Source organism: Zonotrichia leucophrys, chromosome Z, assembly GCF_028769735.1.
Source record: "Zonotrichia leucophrys gambelii isolate GWCS_2022_RI chromosome Z, RI_Zleu_2.0, whole genome shotgun sequence".
In the NCBI taxonomy this organism is placed as follows: domain Eukaryota; kingdom Metazoa; phylum Chordata; class Aves; order Passeriformes; family Passerellidae; genus Zonotrichia; species Zonotrichia leucophrys.
In genome coordinates, this window is record NC_088200.1 from 9,169,614 (window position 1) to 9,188,854 (window position 19,241).

Here is a 19,241-nt window from a genome sequence, read left to right on the forward strand (position 1 = left end):
ATGACAGTCGTGGGCTTCTCTCTGAGTAGGTGCAAGTATTACCAGTCCAGTCTCTGGATTATTTTTACATAATGTGTTGAAGGAAATGACACTGGGAAACTCAGAGAAAGCAGTGATGTGTTGCTGTGCATTGACAGCATGGGCACGGGCGGAGTGGCCTCTCTGAGGGGCCGAATGAGCTCTGTAGGTGTTTGAGAGAAAAGTGCTGACCACCTGGTTTCTGTGGCAGTTGGGGCAATATGACAGGCAGGCCTAGAAAGTAATTTTAACAGATGTGAAAGTAGCTCTGCCTTGGGAGCACAGCTACCCTGACTAAACTGGCCTTTCCCATGAATGTGGCCTTGGGCTCTGTCTGATTTTGTGCTTAATCTGACTGTGAGACAGAGAAAAGAACACTTTACCCTCTGTGCACTGAAGTCTCTGTGTACTGAAGTGTGAAGCCACATCATCTTCAATTGAATTACCCCCAGCTCATGAAGAAAAAGGAGAGAGCTATTGCTCCCCTCAGGGCAGCATATCACAGCAGAAGGCACACTGCAGCTCACCAAGTACTGTGCCCCTGCACACAGCCCCCAGACCAGGGGCATCCTGTGTGGGGGAAGAGGCACACTGAGGCACATCTCTGCTACTCAAGAAAGCAGGGTGTGAACTTGTCTGAGAAACTGACAGCTTGAGAGGCATCCTCAGTGCAGTTCAAGGCTTCACTGTGTAAAGTTGATAGCTAGATGTCTGTGAGAAGTGTGGCAAATGCCTTATGGCTGCCCCTAGACTGCAGAGAGCCCTGTCTCCATCAGGCAGGAGATGGATTGCAGTGGATAATGAATGGGACAGCATCAGGCAGTGTGAAGAATCAGCAAGCTGCAAGACAGCCAGCAGGTTTGTCCCTGTGAAACCCACACATGATGCCACAGACTAGGTGTGCTTTACACAGAGCCAATTTAGCAGATGTGTCTCCTGGCAAGTGTCTAGAGGGCCTGGGACATGTTTAAAGTAGGGATAAAGCCTTTGCCTGATTGGCTTACATCTTTTTTATGAATGCTTTAGGGCCCCAACCTGAAGTCAACTGGCCTGACCCTCCAGCTACTCAGTTAGAATATGGGTTTGTGCAAAGCTTTGGCTTCCTAAAATACGCTGTTTTCCCCTGGGGTCTAGACTAAGCATGAGAGAAAGAGCTTAGTGAAATGCCAAAGGATGGCACATCCTTGTAGTCAGCCAGGACTCTAGCAGGGATGTGCTTCCACTGCAGAAAAGGGAATTCTTTACCAAGTGATTACTGGCTTTTTGCTGTTAGAGTTGGTGGGTCTTAATGGGAACAATGTCTTCTTTTAGCAAATCTATTTTCTTTTTCTTCTTTTTCACAAATGATGGAATGAATTAGTGACCTCTGTAGTTGGAGGAGTTTAAAAAATTCACAAACAACAGACACATAACAACTTTCACTAATGCCTAGTTCTCAGAATTCCTTGATTTAGATGATATTTGGAGAGTTTTGTTGTGGCTTTTCTAGAATGACAGAGGTGTCAGGCAGGCTTCTGTTTAGGTTTTCTCAAGAGACAAACTGTGATTTTAAATTGCTGCTTACCTTTGTCCAGTTCTTTCCTTATTTATGTCTTCTGTGCCTGCAAGAAAGAGAGAAAATTAGTTTATTTCCAAGTTAAGCTATAATAAATGACTCTGAGAGACTCCATTAAGCATTCCTTGAACAGCTGAATTAATGCTGCCACCATGCAGATACAGCTTGAATCTGGAGAAAGTGGTGATGCTGGGGACTCCTTTTTCTGTAGCCTCTGACAACTGACTTATGTCAAATACAATGGTTGTTTGCAGGATCATATGGTGAGAGAAGAAACCAGGAGCCTCACTCCAAAGCAGTGTGCTGTTCTGGACCTGGCACTGGATACAATCAAAGTAAGTGATTCCATTTCTGTTTCTGCTGTTCCCAACTCCCTCCCCAAGTCCTCTTCGGGAGGACAGTGCCTGTCCTGGTTTATGAGATGGCAGGAGTTTGTCCCTGCTGTCACAGTGATAAAGGCTCTAAGTGAATACTGCCATATATGTGTACACCTGAAGAGGTTCAGGGGACTGGTGTGCTGCGAGTCAGCATATTCATATTTAAGTGCTTTGGAAGAGGAATGCCATGACCAGTTGGTATCAGCTGGTCTGAGGGCTGGGTTTCCAGTATAGAAGCTATTTTGTGAATTTTTCCAGCTGTATCTGTATGCACAACTGCTCGTACATGTTGGTTGCTGGTTGCAGTTCTTGCTCAGTACCTTTACCGTTTCTTTTTGCTTTTAGCAATATTTCCATGCTGGTGGGAATGGTCTGAAGAAAACCTTCTTGGAGAAGAGTCCAGACCTACAGTCACTTCGATATGCTCTCTCCCTCTACACTCAGACCACAGACACTCTCATCAAAACGTTTGTCCAGTCTCAGACAGCTCAGGGTAAGACTCTTTTGTGTTGGCAGGGTTCAATGGAGCTCTTGGCTCTGCTCATAATTCCTCTCCCTTGTACTGCCAGTTTGTAAGAGTGCTTTTGGCAGTAGCATTTCTGAAAGTGTGGCAGTTTGGAGCTGGTGAAACTAGAAAAGAGGAAAAGGGGGTTATTTGCCACTCTATGACTACATTTGGGGAGAGCAGAAATATGTGAAACATAAGGCCTAGGGTGTTTGTGGTCTTTTTTTCTCTGCAGTCCTCACTTAACAGTCACGTTTCATGAATTAATGTGGGTGGGTGGCTTAAGTGATATTTGAAGTTACTGTACTGAGGCTTGTGCGGTGGTGTGAGGCACCATTTCAGCAAGACACCACTGCAGAAACCTGTCAGTGCCTGTGTCACAGGCCAGCTGTGTGTGTGGCACAGCCCAAGTGGCCCTGACTAAGGCTGACAGCAGCGTGGTGACTCACAGAGCTACAGGCTGCCTGTAAGGGGAGAAGTCTCTGAGGTGAGCAGCAAATGCACTGTTTTGTCTGCAGCCAGTACAGGGTATGTGGGAGCTAGATGATTGCAGATTGCCACACAACATATTAATAAGCTGCTGGGATGGGTCACCAAACTGTTTGGTGACTCTCTGAGAAGTCTTATGGCTTTGTGGTGCTGTTTCATTCAATGTGGAGGTGTAAACAGTTAATTTTGTTGCTTCGATGTGAACATCTCCATATTATTGTACAGAATAATTTGGTCTCCAGTCAAGGACCATCACTGGCTGACTGTGAATGTCACTATTCTCAGTAAGAGGAGACAGATGCTACAAAGGGTTGGGTCTAAACAAAAACTGGTATATTTGTGTTTTCAGGCTGTTTAATTAAAAGCCTTGCATTAAGCTACTTCATCCCAGCAGCAAAGTCATACAACTCCCTGGCTTGTCCTTCTGCAATCTCCTTGAATGGAATCCTTTTTGTTCAATCCTTCCAAGCCTAAGAGAGCTGGCAACCCCACAGACTGTGCTGGCTCTGCCAGCAGGTCATCACACCAAGTCCCAGCATCAAGGGGACAGCATTCCCTAGCTCACATACATTCCCTTGTGTGCAAATGAGGCTGCTTGATACTGGCATTCCATTAGCAGTGTAGATAGTTCAAAGATTCTGTGAGCAAAGCAGGGTTTGTTTCTAAAGAGGAAAGTTTAGTTCAGTTTTGGTGGGTTGAGTCATCAAGAGGAGGCTCAGAGGCGACCTGAAACTACCTGGAAGGAGATTGTGAGGTGCAATTTGGTCTTTTTTGCCACGTCTCAGGTAAAGGAGGAGAGGAAATGGCCTGAAGTTGTACCAGGGGAGGTTCAGGTTAGATACTAGAATTTATTTTTTCATTGAAAAGGTGACTAGACATTGGAATAAGTTGCCCAGGGAGGTGGTGGAGAAGTGTACAATTTCTAGAAGTGTACAAGAGGTGTCTAAATGTAGAATCTGGGAACATAGTTTAGGGATGATTTTGGTGGTGCTGGATTAACAGTTGGACTAGATGACCTTGCAGGTCTCTTCCAGCTGTGATGGCTCTGTGGTTCTGTGATCTCTGCCTACAGCAGCACAGTCTAGTCTTCCTTATGTTCAAACATACTGCATTAAAACACTGAAATTAAATTAAAAATCCATACCTTTGAGAGAATGGTCCTGCAGCTGTGTCCCCGCAGAGCAATGATGACATCCAGTGGCCAGACAGGTCAAAGACTGCTGCATCCACTAGGCACTCCAGGAACCTGGCTGTTGCCATCACTTACACAAACCACGTTTTAATGGGGAACTTGAGTGCACATTTGAGTGAATGCTTACAATATTTGCTGTTCCCTGCACATATTTCCAATTACATATCCAAGCTAGTTTTTTTATGTGGAGCTAGTTTTTTATTTTAACTGTTAAATTACTGTTAAATAAATGCTGAGGTAAGGTACAAGAAAGTGTGCAGCACTGATGTCCTGCAGTCTGTACTACAGTCTGGAGTACTTAAAATTAGAGAAAGGAAAGTGCTCCATTGAAGACACAAAAGTGACAATTCAAAGATGATATGAGAAAGTGGCTTCATGCAATGCATGATTTGACTGTAAAACTTGACTGAGGACAAGTGTTTAGCAGAAACACAAAGATAATGGAACATTATCATTATCATTACAGAAGCAGGAATATACAAGGCTGCCACAGAAGTGGGTGCACGGGTATTTATGTATTTTTTAAGAAGTTTAGAAAGAATGAAGTTCTCGCTTTAGGGCATCATATACACGCGTTACGAGGTCATCAATTAGATCTCAAAGCTGACTGGTGACAGTTCTTTGTGACTAATTCTAAGCCACTGTAGGGAACAAGTATTGGACAAGCTGGCTACTGGTCCAAATCAGTGTCTTGTACATTAGTAGGCTTGAGAATTTTGGATCCTGTTTGGGGAATAAAAGATTTGCACAATGCCACCTAATATCTGCAGAATCAGTGCTCAGGAGAGATCTAGGTTGGATATCAGGGTAAGGCTCTTCCCCAGGGGGTGGCTGGGCACTGGAACAGGCTCCCCAGGGAAGTGGTCACGGTACCAAGCCTGGGTTCAAGAAATGCTTGGACAATGCTATCAGGTAGAAGGTGTCACTCTTTGGATGGTCTTGTGCAGGGCCAGGAGCTGGACTCAGTGACCCTTGTGGGTCACTTCCAATTCTGCATATTCTGTGATTCTGTGACTCCCTCTCTCCCACTGGAGCTAAAGAAGGATATTAATTGCTTACTCTTCTCATTAACTGTGGCTGATAGATGGGTTTGGAGAACTGCACACAAGTTGGAGGGACAGAAGGGACAGCACTATTATTTACAGCTCACATTTGCTTACCAGAGCTCTGTGACTGAAGTTTCCCTTTGCATAAGTGCCACAATCTCCTGGGAGGACATGGCTTCATGCAGTATCATTTAAAAATGCTGTTTGCTTCTCTTACTTCCCGGCTCAGTGGTTGCACCTTCCAGTTTGTGAGGTACCTACTGCTTTCATGTCATTACTGGGTTGGCTTATATGGCACTGTGCTGCTAAACGTTTGCTCTGAAAGATCGGATCTGGGCCGCCGTTTAGTTATGCCAGCACAAATTCTGTTCTGTTTTAACACAGACTATGCCTTACTTGCAGACAACCTTGCTCTCCAAATCCTCATGCAGAAGGAGAATATTTTGTCTGTTAAGAGCTAGAATATTTGCCTTGTGTTTAAGTGACATTGCTAATTGTGTTGTAATTCATACTCTTCTCTCTTTATCCTGCTTGCTTTCTTGCCTTTTGAATTCATGTCTCAGTGCATGATGGGAAAGGTATAAGGTTTACCGCTAATGAGGACATTCTTCCTGATAAGGGTATGTTCAAGATTAATGTTGTTACCATAACAACATTACCCAACTGCCTTGCTTTTCAAATCATCTTGCCCATGCTCAGAAACCTTTTCCAGAGTCCTGTTCCCTGTAGTTCCTTTGTAGAAGTGAACTTCCACTGAATGCCTGCATCCCACAGACTGAGCCAGAGGTTGTGTGGTTTGGAAGTCTGTACCTTGCCTGAGAAGCTGTTCCCATGCTTGAGATTTATTCATGGGATGTGAAAGCTGTCCTGAAAATGGACTGATTTTTGGGAGATGCTGCAGACTTATTCCCCTTCCCTTTACCATGGGGTGTGTGTTTCAAGTCCTGGGCTTGCATGCGTGTGGTCTGCTGAGAAGGGCTACTGTAATACACGGGAATGTTGGAAATGCACTCAAGGTTATGGCCAAGCTTGAACCATCTGGCTTGAAGGGGGGTTATCTAAAGGTCTGGATGCCCAGGAGACCCCTACATATATTAAGTCTTGCAGTGTTTCATCTCTTAATTTATTTTTTGCTGTCCAAAGTCTTTTTATTATCTCAGGTGAAACACATCTATAACCCTTTGCACGAGCTCAGTTCTGCAGTTTCACCTTTCAGCATTGCAATACCAGTGAGGCTTTCATGTCAAGAATTAAATGTGTTTGTCACTAAACGTACAAGTGTGTGTATGTGCACAGATATACGTGCTCAGAATATTTTTGTTGGCCATCTTCAGAGTAGTTTTTTGTCTCTGAAAATATCAGTTCATAGAACAAGATTTTTTATATGAAACGACAAGAATGAAGGTAGGAAAAAAACTGTAATATGAGTTTTGTCTTCTTCAAAGGTAGTGGGATGATTCTGCTCTTATTCTTCTGAGGCATCAGCATCTCCTTTATAACCTATTAGTTACACTAAAGATCAGTTAAAGATCTGAATGTTTGGTGGCAGATGTTTCTGTGGATATGGCCATTGCATACTGATGGAAATTCTGCCTCTGCTGTGGAAAATGCCAACAATGAAGTGACAGACCCACACCAGCTGATGCATCAGGTCAATAATTAAGCCTACCAATTTTTAAGCTCTGTGCTTATATACAGAAAAAAAGCAATCTTGCCCTTCTAAGCAGGGAGGAAACAGTATGTTCAAGACCATATTTGTTGCCTCTGAAGATTATTTAATGTACTCAGGTCAAAAATGAGAACCTACCCCGAGGTAATAATTTGAGGTTCTGTTTTAGTTGTTCAGATGTTTTTACTGGTATATTAATCTGACTTCCAGTGCCTACAGTTCTGTGGCATGTAGTTTTCCTCAGAGAATTGCACTGGTTGGCACTCAACCTCTTGGTTTTTAAATGAGTGGTTTTGCTGCTGCAGACCATTCTTCTGAAAGTTGACTTGTTAGATCAGTCTAATCAAAATGTTTGTGTAATGATATCCTTCAATCTCCTTAGCTAGAATTTCAAACAGACCAGTTTTTCATTTAGTAATGTATCTTACCCTCAAATTTGACAGAACAACTGCTATTCATAGGTACTCAATTACCCTCTAGATATCTCAATTACAACAGCATTGCTAATTGTCAACCTGAGGTCAGGCAGTTAGCAAAGAGAAAGTCAGAAAAATCTCACTCTCTTATCAAAACTTGATTTTCATTTTGCAAAGCAGTAATTTTCTGTAATTTACATGACATCTTAACTTCATTACCCAGAAAAAATTGTCATTTCCATATATTACGTGATGATAATTATGATTAAAAGTTAAAAAGTTTGAAAAAATCATAATATATGAATTGTAATGTTCATGAGATCTCCCTCTTTTATGAACATGTTATCTTTTCCCTCTGAAACTACATCTTGTTTTCTCCCTGGCTAATTGATAAAGAGAAATAAGTATGCAAATTGTGAGTGCTTCTCTCTCATCATTTTTGATGCACAACAAAAAAGGGGTTCTCATCATCTTCCAGAGGGAAACAGATAAACAGTCAGGATGACAACGTGTAGGTGATGTACAACATGCAGGAAGGTTCTTGTAGGGTGAGACTGCATTATGGCTCTGTGCAAATCACTAATACCTATATATTTTTTTGCCTATATTTCCTCTGTTGTGTGATGTCCTCTTTTTCTTTTTCTTTTATTGTTGATTTTTTTTGTCCTCCCTTCTTCCCTGAGCAGACAAGAATGCCAATGTCCGCCACTGGAATGCCTGCATGTATACACAGTAGCTTGGCAGGAACCTCTGAAAAATCCTTGCTCCCCATGATGGTCCACTGTTGAGGTCTTTTAAATTCTTTAAAAGCCTTCACTGCTGTTCTCAATAGGATGCAATCTTTGGTGGACTGGAAGAAGTGTTGGTGTTTATGTGTGTTGGGCATGTGAGCCTGATGTTATCTTGCACTACTGTGACATTCTCGGGGATGACTGAAAAGCTGGGAGATGTGCTGTGAAAACACCACATTGTCTTCCTGAGGCCATAAAGACCTGTGCCAATGACCAGTAATCCATGTGTGCATGGGGGGGGTGTCCATTTCCTCCCAACAGGCTCCGGTGTGGATGATCCCGTGGGAGAAGTGTCCATCCAGATCGACCTGTACACCCACCCAGGAACCGGGGAGCACAAGGTCACGGTGAAAGGTACGGCAGAGCACGCGCTGCTGCTCGGGCTCCACGGGGCCAATCTCCAGCTGGCAGTCAGGACATTTCTGTGTTAGCTCGTGGGATCTCAGGCCAGGATTGTTTTCTCTGTTCCACATCAGGGACATGTAGGGAAACAGCCAATGAGCTTGTCCAGCCGGTGACATGGCAGCGCACAGCCGGTTGTTTATTGGCAGCGATGTATGCAAGTAAACAAAAATCAGATGGTGGCTCTCGCCAGGCGCCACAGTTTAGTCTGAGCTGCAGAGAGCAGGGCAGGCTGATCTTGCGAAACTGCTCAGTGTACACCCAGAGATCACAGAGGCCCTGAGAGCTCAGAGGCTCCTCTCCCCGGTCCTGAAGGCCACACTGGTCCCTGAAGAGCCACTCTGGAAACAACCAAAGCAGTGATTCATCCCAGGGTTCCTTTTCCTCCTTTGTCTCCTTCACTTGAATACAGCATACTTAACTACTTCACAATTTCCTCTGAAGATTTATATAAACAGTTCTTTGGGCCTCTCTTCTGGTTAAATCTACACTGAAGTGCAAAAGCTGGCTTTCAGAGCTATTTCCTCTGCTTCAGTCTGCTCCCTGCAGTGACCTGAGATAGAATGAGAATTAAAAGCTAATAATTCTGGATCCTGAAACCACACGCAGCTCATGGGCTTTGTTTTTCTTACCTGCAATCCCATTTTCTTTTTCAACAGAGACTTTAATATTGGCCTCCAAAATGCCCCTTTTTTTCTTATCCCAGACATAATGGTGATGTAAGCATGGAACAGGGCAGCCTGCCCGGAGCTGGAGGAATGCCTGTTTTCTTGGGTTTATTTCTTGACAATCTGTATGGCAGAAGTTACATACTAATGCACACATTAAATTCCCTTCATAGAACTTTATCTAGATCAAAAAAGCATATCCTTGCATTACAAAAAAGTCCTGCCCATATGTGTTGTGACACTGTCATGTTTTGAGTTATAAACAAGAAATTGAAAGCAGAGCAGAGCCGAAGGATGTCCAGAGCAAAAAATACAAATGAGTATTTGCTGTGAACCAGGTTGTGACTCTCTTTTGCAGTTGTGGCAGCCAATGACCTGAAGTGGCAGACGTCTGGCATGTTCCGTCCATTTGTTGAGATCACCATGATTGGGCCCCACCAGAGTGACAAGAAGAGGAAGTTCACAACCAAGTCAAAGAGCAACAACTGGGCTCCAAAATACAATGAAACGTTTCATTTGTAAGTCTCAAAAATATCCTGAGGATCTGGCATGGCAAGTGCAGATGCAGAGGGACAGATAGGGTTGTCCAGTGTCCCCAGACCGTCTGCACAGGGCCAAGAAGAGTACATGAACCAGTAGCTTGGTCCTGTCTTTGATGTCTTGTCAGAAAAGCTGGATTATGGAAGTTTTTTTCTGCGGGTGGGACGCAGAGGTTTGTTCTATACCAGCAGTGTCCTTTGGCCACCTTCTGAAATGCTCTGTGTGTGCCCTATGAACACATTTTACTGTGCTCTGTCATTTTAATGAACTTCGTATTTTTTATTGGTAGAGTTGAGGCTAAAAGTTCATTTTTATTTATTTCTTAATCTTAATGTGCGTTTTTATCCCAACTTGACCTGTGGGACATGCTTTCAGAACTCGTTTCCAAGGATACAGCCCTTGGAATTGGTAGCAAGTTGCACTGCTAAAATTGCTGTGTTTCTCAGCGTTGAGTATTGATCTCTTCTTATTTCATTTTCTTTCATTACTACAAGGACATATTCCTTCTTGGGAGGCTTAACAGAAGGAGCTGCAGGCTTGAACTCTCTCACCTGTACATATAAAAATGAGATGATGAGAACTGACCAGCAAAAGGCTATAAACATCTGGGGGAGAAGGGAGAGAAGGGGGTGTTCATATAATTGTTCCGTTCTCTGAGGAAAAGCAAGCTTTCTCTAAGTGAAGAGATTTTCTTCCTTTTATTCTTTTAATTTTAGAAACATCAGAAGGGTTGGGGATTTATTTTTGTTAGCTTTCACATTAATGGAAGGTCCTGAATCTTTAACAAAAACTTCATCTAATTAAAATAGTAATTCTGAAATGAAGCCATCCTTAGCAGAAGCAGAAATGTTTAAAGTCATCTGAGTTGAAAATCGATTAGCATGGCTTTAATGTTTCCCACTCCTCTCGTTTCACAGTTTAACACACACACAAACACACACAAGTTGCAAAGGCAGCTTGAAAGGGGTTCCTTGTTTTTTCTTCTTCAGTAACCATGTTTTCTTATCTGCTATAAATCAGCAAAAATGCCCACATGCTGCAGGTTTTACTTCTCTCCCTCTGACCAGGGTTTTCTGTAGAAAGGAGTTTCCTGTGACTTACCACAGCCCTCCAGTCAGGTGCTGGCGCCTTTGTTTTTGCAGTCCAGACACTGTAAGTGAATTTGTGTGTATTTTTCAGCATCCTGGGGAATGAAGATGGTCCTGATGCCTACGAGCTCCAAGTCTGTGTGAAGGATTACTGCTTTGCCCGGGAGGACCGGGTTCTGGGGATAGCAGTGATGCAGCTCAGAGACATAGCAGACAAAGGAAGCTGTGCTTGCTGGTGCCCCCTCGGGCGCAAGATTCACATGGATGAGACTGGACTCACAATCCTGAGGATTCTCTCTCAGAGAACCAATGATGAAGTTGCCAAGGAATTTGTGAAGCTGAAATCTGAGTCCCGCTCCACAGAGGAAGGCACCTGAGCTGAGCTGTTCTCTTTCCTCTTCTGCCTTGTGCCAATATGTGCAAGTGTTCAACAGTTCTTTTATTAATTGCAAAAGGTTTTTTCATGTTGTCTTTGTCAGCTCCGATAGCGCACGTGTGCTGTATAGGAAACAAATCCATCAATCTGATGTGAATTATTTATTTTTTAGTAGCTGGGTAAGACACCGTAGAGAATGAGACAATCTCTTCTTATTTAACATGTAAATTCTGCTTTGTGTATATAAATTATTTTATATTGGAGGCTGGAATTGCTGGGTTTTGTTGATATGCAGCACTGTGATTTTATCCTCTGAATTTGGCAGGCATTAAAAAGGTTCTGCGTAATCATACTACGATGCAAACACAACTGTGTGGAAATTGGGAGGAGATGATTTGAGGGGTTTGACAAAGCACAGTTATCTCTCATTGAATACACGTACTGTGGAGCTGCCTGGGGATCTTCTGACACAGATTATGCCAACATGATATACAGACACCTCAACATCTGCTTAAAGAAGAAGAGGCTGCAGATGCTCTGAAGATGCACACTGAGTGAATGTACCCCCACGGATGTGCTGCTGTGAGCACAGGCCAGACCAGGGCCACAAGCCCAGGGTGGGGCCTGAGATCTCGTAGCCAAAAGCTGCAAAGGCAGCACAGCAGGAGCAGGCTGCAGCTGTAATTAGCTGGTGTGTCTCGGAGAATACAAATCCCCACGTGCTGCTGGGAGTCCCTGATGGCCGTGGGAGTGCTGTAAGCTGCTCGGCTCCGCAAGGCACGCTCGGGCTGCCGTGACCGACACGGTCGGGAAGGGATCGGCGTTAGAATTGTAGAGTTAGAGCCATTACGAATCACATGGCTGCTATGTGCTTTTTCCACTTCAATATTCTTTTGTTAGTGCTTGACAGAGGATTGGATAATTTAATATTGCAGGCTTTCTGTAGCATTTTATTACCCTGGAGTAGCTAAGACCATTCCTCACTATGAACCCAGAAATGATGGCTTCCTTGGGAGGGAGGAACACACCTCCCCTCTGCAAGCCTTCAGTCTGGAGTGCTGGTCAAGGGGCAGCACGTCCGTTTGCTTCTGATCTTGGAGATGCTGTTGGCCGTGCTGTGGTTGATCCATGCTGATTGTCATTAATCTTATAATACCATTGACAATACCATTGAAATATTTTTGCACTGTCTTAAAGAAGCATCCTGCTTTTGTTTAGTTAAAAAAAACAAAACACTGTCCTGAGCAAAGTAATTGCAGGGAGGTCAGAATTTCTGACTGAAAATTAGTGAGCAGGAAGGTCTGGAATGGTGATTGCACCTGAGGCATGTTTGTTGGAGGGTTTTTATTGGGGATATTTTTGCTTTTCCAGCTGCCCTTGTGCTCTGGAAAGTGCAGCTGGAACAAGCCAGTCCTTGCCCATAAAGTACTGTAATACTGTCAATAAATTCAAGGACTGCATATTGAATGACTTTTTTTTCCTTTCTATTTTCTCTGACACTTGTGTAGCTGTATGATGTGACTCCTGTATTTCATGGGCCTGCTTGTAGAGTTCTGAGACAGCACATCTGCTTTGTTCTTGTCCATGGTGTGTTATAATAATGCTCTTCAAAACTCCACACTATTTGTCATGATTTTGAATCATTGTACGTGCCATTGTTATGAGAACTGTTAGTATGGTCTTTAATAAACTCTTTTAGCAGCATTTGGATTTGTCTGTTGAAGTGTAACTGTGACTGGATTTCCCAAACCATGGAGGCAGAGCCACTGCTGCATTTTTGGAAATTACTCAGGTTTAGCATCTAGATTTTAGTGCTTTAGATGGCTAGCAAGAAGTATGAGTCAGACAGTTCCCCTCTCCTCCATGGTGCCTCTGTCTGGGACATCTTTCCGTGAAGTCCTTGGCTTCTGATAATACTCCGAGACATCATGGAAAAGCATAAAAAATGGCTTAATTACTTTTTTTCTCTTGTCTGGCCTTTAAGTCACATTTGTACTCAGGATCGTCTCCTGAAGGTGCTGAATGGAAAGGTTCAGACAAGGCAGTTGGATACTTTGCAAACAGTAGATGAAGAAAACTAATTATATACCAAACTTGATTCATAACTTTCAGCCTCTTATGAACATTAATACTCTTTAGATGGCATGCACGAGAAATGAAAGCATAAGCCTTCTTGATGTCAAGTAAACTGCTCCCCCTCCTCATTTTTTGGGGATTCTGCCAATTTGCAGCAGACAAGGTCAGATAACTCAGAGACTCATATTTCATGATAACGTGGGTCTCTGAATTTCTGTGATCTGAAATGCCATTTTTTTTCCTTGGTTAGCATATGCTTAGCAACAGAGTCACTTGGGAGGCAGTCCTGAAGAGCAAAGGAATCAGGGAACATTGGATATTCTTTAAGAAGTAAATCTTCAGACAAGGCGCAGGAGTAGGGCATCTCCATTTGCCAAAAGATGAGCCAGCAGGGAAGCAGAGCAGCCTGGCTGAACAGAGAACTTGGGCTGGAACTTGGAGAAGAAAGGGAAATTTCTGACCTCTGGAAGAAGTGCCAGCTTGGGACAACAGCAAGGACTTGTAATTGTAGGATTGTGCAGGGATAGCATTGAAAGGGCCAGAGCCCAACTAGGACTTTATCTGGCTACTGCCATATAAAACAGTTTCTACAAATAGATGAGCAACAAAAGGAGGGCTAAGGACAAGCTCCATCCTATATTGGGGTGGTGAGAAACATAGCAACAAAGGATAAGAGAGGCCGAGGTGCTTTATGCCTTCTTTGCCTCAGTCTGTAATCGTAACTCCAGTTGTTCTGGGGGTACACAGCCCTGTGAGCTGGAAGACAGGGATGGGGAGCAGAAGGAAGCCCCCATGATCCAAAGAGAAATAAATGGTCAGTGACCTGCTGCAGCACTTAGATGCACACTGGTCTGTGGGCCTGATGGGATCCACCCAAGGGCCCTGAGGGAGCTGGTGGAAGTGCTCACCAGACCTCTCCCATCATTTACCAGCAGCCCTGGCTCACCAGAGAGGCTCCAGCTGAGTGGAGCTTGGCAGAAACAGAGCCCATCTACCAGCAGGGCCAAAAGAAAGATCCAGGGAGCCACAGGCCGGGCAGCCTGGCCTCAGTGCTGTGGAAGGTCATGGGGCAGAGCAGCCTGAGTGCCATCATGGACACACAGAGGAAACCAGGGGATCAGGCCCAGCCAGGATGGGTTTGTGAAAGGCAGGTCCTGCTTGACCCACCTGACCACCTCCTGTGACATGGTGACCCATGTGGTGGGTGAGGGAAAGGCTGGGAATGTGTCTGCTTGGACTTCAGCCAAGCCTTTGACACCATGTCCCAGAGCATCTCTTGGAAAAATCTGGCTGCTCATGGCTACTCACTGTTCTCTGGGTGAAAACTGCTTGGATGGCCAGGCCCAGGGAGTGGTGGTGGATGGTGCTGCATCCAGTTGCTGCTGGTCACCAGAGGTGTCCCCATATGTCAGTGCTGGCCCAGTCCTGTTTATCTTTATTGATGATCTGGATGAGGGAATCGAGAGCACCCTCAGCCAGTTTGCAGATGGCACCAAGCTGGGTGTGAGTGCTGATCTGCTGGAGGGCAGGGGGCTCTGCAGAGGGATCTGCACAGCCTGGACCCACGGGCCAGTTGTGTGAGGTTCAACCAGGCCAAGTGCTGGCTCCTGTCCCTGGGTCACAGCAGCCCCTGCAGCTCCAGCTGGGACACTGGCTGGGAAGCTGCTGAGTGGGAAAGGCCCTGGGGGTGCTGGTCAGCAGTGGCTGAACATGAGCTGGGGGTGCCCAGGGGGCTAAGGAGGCCAAGGACATCCTGAAAGTATCAGCAGTGGTGTGGGCAGCAGGAGCAGGGCAGGGACTGCCCCTCTGTGCTGGGCACTGGAGAGGCCACACCTCAAATCCTGGGCTCAGTTTTGGGCCACTTAATACAGGAAAGACTTGGAGGTGCTGGAGTGAGTCCAGAGAAGGGCAAGGAGCTGGGGAAGGATCTGGAGCACAAGTCCTGTGAGGAGCAGCTGACGGAGCTGGGGGTGTTTACCTGGAGAAAAACAGGCTCAAGGGAAGACCTTATGCCTCTCTACAAACCTGAAAGGAGAATGTAGGCAGGTGGAGGTCAGTCTCTTCTCCCAGGTAATCAGTAACAAGGGAATGGCATCAGGTTGCCCCAGGAAGGTTTAGGTTTGATACTAAGAAAAAATTTTGTCACTGAAAGGGTTGACAAGCACAGGAACAGGCTGTCCAGGGACATGGTGAAGTGAACACCCCTGAAGGTATTTAAAAGATGTGTAGATTTGGCCCTTGGGGACATCATTTAATAGTGGAGTTGGCAATGCTGGGTTAATAGTTGGACTTGATGATCTTAGAGGTCTTTTCCTACTAAAATTATTCCATGGTTCTACAGCTATTACACAATTCAGCTAACTTAAGTGCAACTCCAGGTCTTGGCTTTGTCATGGGGAAATTGCTGAAGTTAATGGCATGTCCTGAAAGGTGTGTATTTTAAAGCATGACTTTAAAGCTCTAATTCAATACCTGGTCAGGTGGTTCACAGGTTTTAACTCATCAGAATTCCTCCTTGTCATCACTTCAGCAGGTGCTGCAGTGGGGAGAGACCAATACAAACCAATTTAAAGGAAAAAAGGGTTGCCTGTAACCATTGAGAACGGGCCTGGACAGGGCAAAGAGGTCTGGCTTTTACAACAAAGCCCAGAACCCAACTTTGCTGAAGGTACTGTTTATCCACTAGTCTACCACTTCTTTGCCATCCAAGCTTGAGAGATTTTTAATCATAGCATCAGTTTCCACAAGCATTTCTTTGTAACATGTTTACCTAAAATTGTTGGCTCATCTTGCTTCATTTCTTGGGTTCACAGTAATTGTGATGCTTTGAAATTTTCCTTTCTGCCTGAAAAGCTTTGCAGTCTACAATCAGGCTTCTGCTGCTACCTATGGCAACAATACTGTGGTGTGCACATGAATGTCTTTACTCTGAGCATTTCTCAAAATAATAGCTGGATATAGGACATACACTGTAGGCATAATGTATGTAATAATGAATAAATGACCAGATAGAATACTTATTTTGTGAGTATCTATATGCCGGTGTACCTGGGGTGGAAATGGCTGCCTTTAGCTGGAAAAGACTGTTCCAGGAGCACAGTGGCAAAGATGACAGGGAGTGGTAAATGGCCAGTTGTTCCATGCAGGAATCATCTGCAGAATGCAGAGACACCAATTTTCAGCAGCACAGGAGGGAGGTGAGAGCTGCATGCTCGAAGCAGGTGGGCGAATTCTGCCAGTGTTCTCACAGTTCTTGCCCAGAAGCTTTCTGTGAGGCCTGTGACTGGTTTCTGACCATGAACCTTGCCTCTAAAAGTGGGTACTGTCCAGAGCAGCTGTCCAGAGAAAAGAAAGGACAAGATAAACCTAATGAGGTTTCCTTCTGATGCTCTTCGTGCTGCTGGTGATTTTTAACTGCAGAGCTGTTCCTAACTCCATTATTCCTCTCCAATAAAGTCTAAACTATCTGTTTCCTATCCCTCTTAGTACAGTTCCATGGATTTACAAGTTCTTCTAGAACATGACCTATCTTTTATTTTGCACATGATTCCAACAAATTAATGTGGCATCCTCTGTTATTTTTTTTCAAAGAGAAGCTAAAGTGCTTGTCCTCCTGGCAATGGAGATACAGTAGATCTCTATCTTACTCAACCCAGCCATTGCTCTTTTAGGGTGGCAGTGTCCTTTGACAGTCTTTGTCCTTCTTTGAGCCCTTCCCATTTAAAGGATCATTTCTGAGCTGTGAGGACCAGGAATATTAGGACAGAACAGGATCCACCAAGCAAAATGTGGGCCAGCTTCCAGGAGGAAGCCTTTTGAGGATCAGAGTTTTCTCCTATCTTAAGAGCAAAACGCACTTTCATTTTTCATCAGAGGGTGTTGTCAAGCTGCTGGGAGGTGCAGAGATGGTGTCAGACCTTCCCAGAGACACAGAGACCTTTCTTAGGATCCCAAAAGAGGAAGTTGAAGAGGTTGCTGCAGCTTGGGAAGTCAGGCTGAGAAAGAAAGAGCTCACCCTGATGAGAACTGGTGAATGGTTGAGATCTTTTGACAAAACTTTAATTTCTAGACTTCTAATATTTTAAAATATTAAATCATTTTGTAGGAACAGGGAGAAAGAAAACAAGCCTGGTTTTTGGATTTCAGAGACTTTTTGATCTTTGGGAAATCACCTTCAAAGCTGTGGCTAACTTGGGTCTGTGACATCATCAGAAAACTTTGCTGGAGGAGGGAGATAACCAGTCTCAGAGGGATGATGTGTGGTTGTGTGAGCACATGGTGAGGATAAAAGGTCCACATAGGAAAGGATGTTGTGTTTCTGGGTGTGTGATGGATGAGAGCAGGGACCCAAGGGCAGGAGTGGGAAGGGTGGTTTATCAGCCTTCCTGGAAGAGATTAGCAAATTGATGGATGGAGATAAGTAGGCTGGGAATGACCAGCATAGACACTGAGAAGGCAGACAGCACTTGAAATGTGGGATTGAGTTTCTGGACAGCATCAGGGAGGGAGTGGGCAGTGAAATGGCAGTGGATAGGTCAGGCTGAAATGGGATTTCCTCCAGACATGTCATCTTCCTCCTTTTCTGCTCTTATGCTCTCATTTCCTCCCTTCTCGAGCAGTCTCTGGACGCGGCTCTGTGAACATCTGCAGTAGCCTGATGAGGCTGGCAGTATTCCCTGGAGCTTGGTGGAGCATTTGCTGTGGGTCTGAGCCCTTCCTGGGGGCTGTGGTACATAATCCCTCAGAGTCCTCTTTTAAACTAGGAGTGTGGATGCTGGAGGATTTTTTTCAGGATTTCATTTTTCTGGTATTTCTTCTTCTCAGTTGTTGCCTGGTATTACATCCAATGTAGAAATATTTGTTCTTGCACCAGTGTTTTTTATCACAGTAAAGTCTCCTTGGGTAACACTGTCATCTTCACTAGACTTTGTTCTGCTGCAACAGACAAGGGCTGGGTTTTTGCTCATAAGCAGTTTCTCTCCATTTCCAGTCCCATGTGCATAACTTCTTTTTGTTTCTCTAATGTACAACCTCTAGCACCACCTTCCCCTAGCTTTAAGAAGTACTGTTCATTATCACTCCCTGCCTTTGTAGACTTCTAATATTTCTCTGCACATTTCTATTATGTCACCCCATAATCCTTTCATCAGGATTTCCCTTTTCACATTGTGTTCAATGGGGATTTTTTTGAGTTCATCTAGATTTGAGCTTTCAGATATGTACCTAGAAATTAAATTTGCTCACCCACAATGTGTGGGAAGATTCAGCTGGCTCACAAATGACACTGAATGCCTTTTACCATCATGTATTTATTCCTGCAAGCAGCTGCTGCTCCCATGTCATCTCAGAAATAATGGAGACAATTTTCAGAAATGTACACTTTGAACAGGTTAGTGTAAAAAATCACTGATCAGAGCCAGGATTAAGATGCTTCTGCACATTCTAGCTCTGCCAAAGCCATGTTGCATCTCCACTTTCTTTTCCATCCTTCCTTTTACTGTTCCTCAAGACTTCTAAAGGCTGAAATGCTGCTCAAATCACCTGCAAAAATCAGAAGTCACTTGGATATTGCATATATTTTGGACAAGAGCTCTACCTTCATGGATGTGTAGATCCTCTCTGCCTTCAGTTCCACATGTCAGTGTTAGCAGAAGTGTAACATGGAAGCGATCCTTTCCTGTGGATCAGGGGAATTTAAGCCCTCTGAACTTCTGGTGACCATATCACAGTATATTCTACTCCTTGTTTTCCGTTTCGGGCTGTTTCTTTCTCTGGGGGTGATGTCTGATGCGAAGTCCTTTTGTGGGACATTTTTTCCATCTGCCTGTCCTTGCCCACCTTCTTCCTGACCAAGAGCATGTGACAGAAGGGACAACACCAGGTTCCCTTTGAAACCTGTCCCTCAGTCACCGTGACAACAGAAGAGGTTTTACACCCAGCAGGGTCCCCAGGAACTGCCTCACACCAAAACACCAAGGAAACCCTCCAGCATCAATCCAGCAAGCTCAAAATCTCAAAAAGCCATGATGATTT

General features: G+C 44.5%; 1 protein-coding gene across 7 annotated transcripts in view; it reads left to right on the forward strand.

Annotated features, from left to right (window-relative positions):
• Window positions 1–12,829, forward strand: part of UNC13B (unc-13 homolog B) — a 207,934-nt gene extending 195,105 nt beyond the window's left edge. For 4 of the 7 annotated variants that reach the window (XM_064735262.1, XM_064735263.1, XM_064735259.1 and 1 more), the window contains 6 exons: window positions 1,828–1,908; window positions 2,296–2,443; window positions 5,746–5,802; window positions 8,320–8,412; window positions 9,487–9,646; window positions 10,848–12,829. In XM_064735262.1, coding sequence (XP_064591332.1) covers window positions 1,828–1,908; window positions 2,296–2,443; window positions 5,746–5,802; window positions 8,320–8,412; window positions 9,487–9,646; window positions 10,848–11,133 — 825 coding nt within the window. In that variant the 3' untranslated portion in view covers window positions 11,134–12,829. The remainder of the gene's footprint in view (window positions 1–1,827; window positions 1,909–2,295; window positions 2,444–5,745; window positions 5,803–8,319; window positions 8,413–9,486; window positions 9,647–10,847) is intronic. The other 3 variants (XM_064735264.1, XM_064735265.1, XM_064735261.1) reach the window with 1 other exon arrangement.
• Window positions 12,830–19,241: the final 6,412 nt, after the last annotated feature.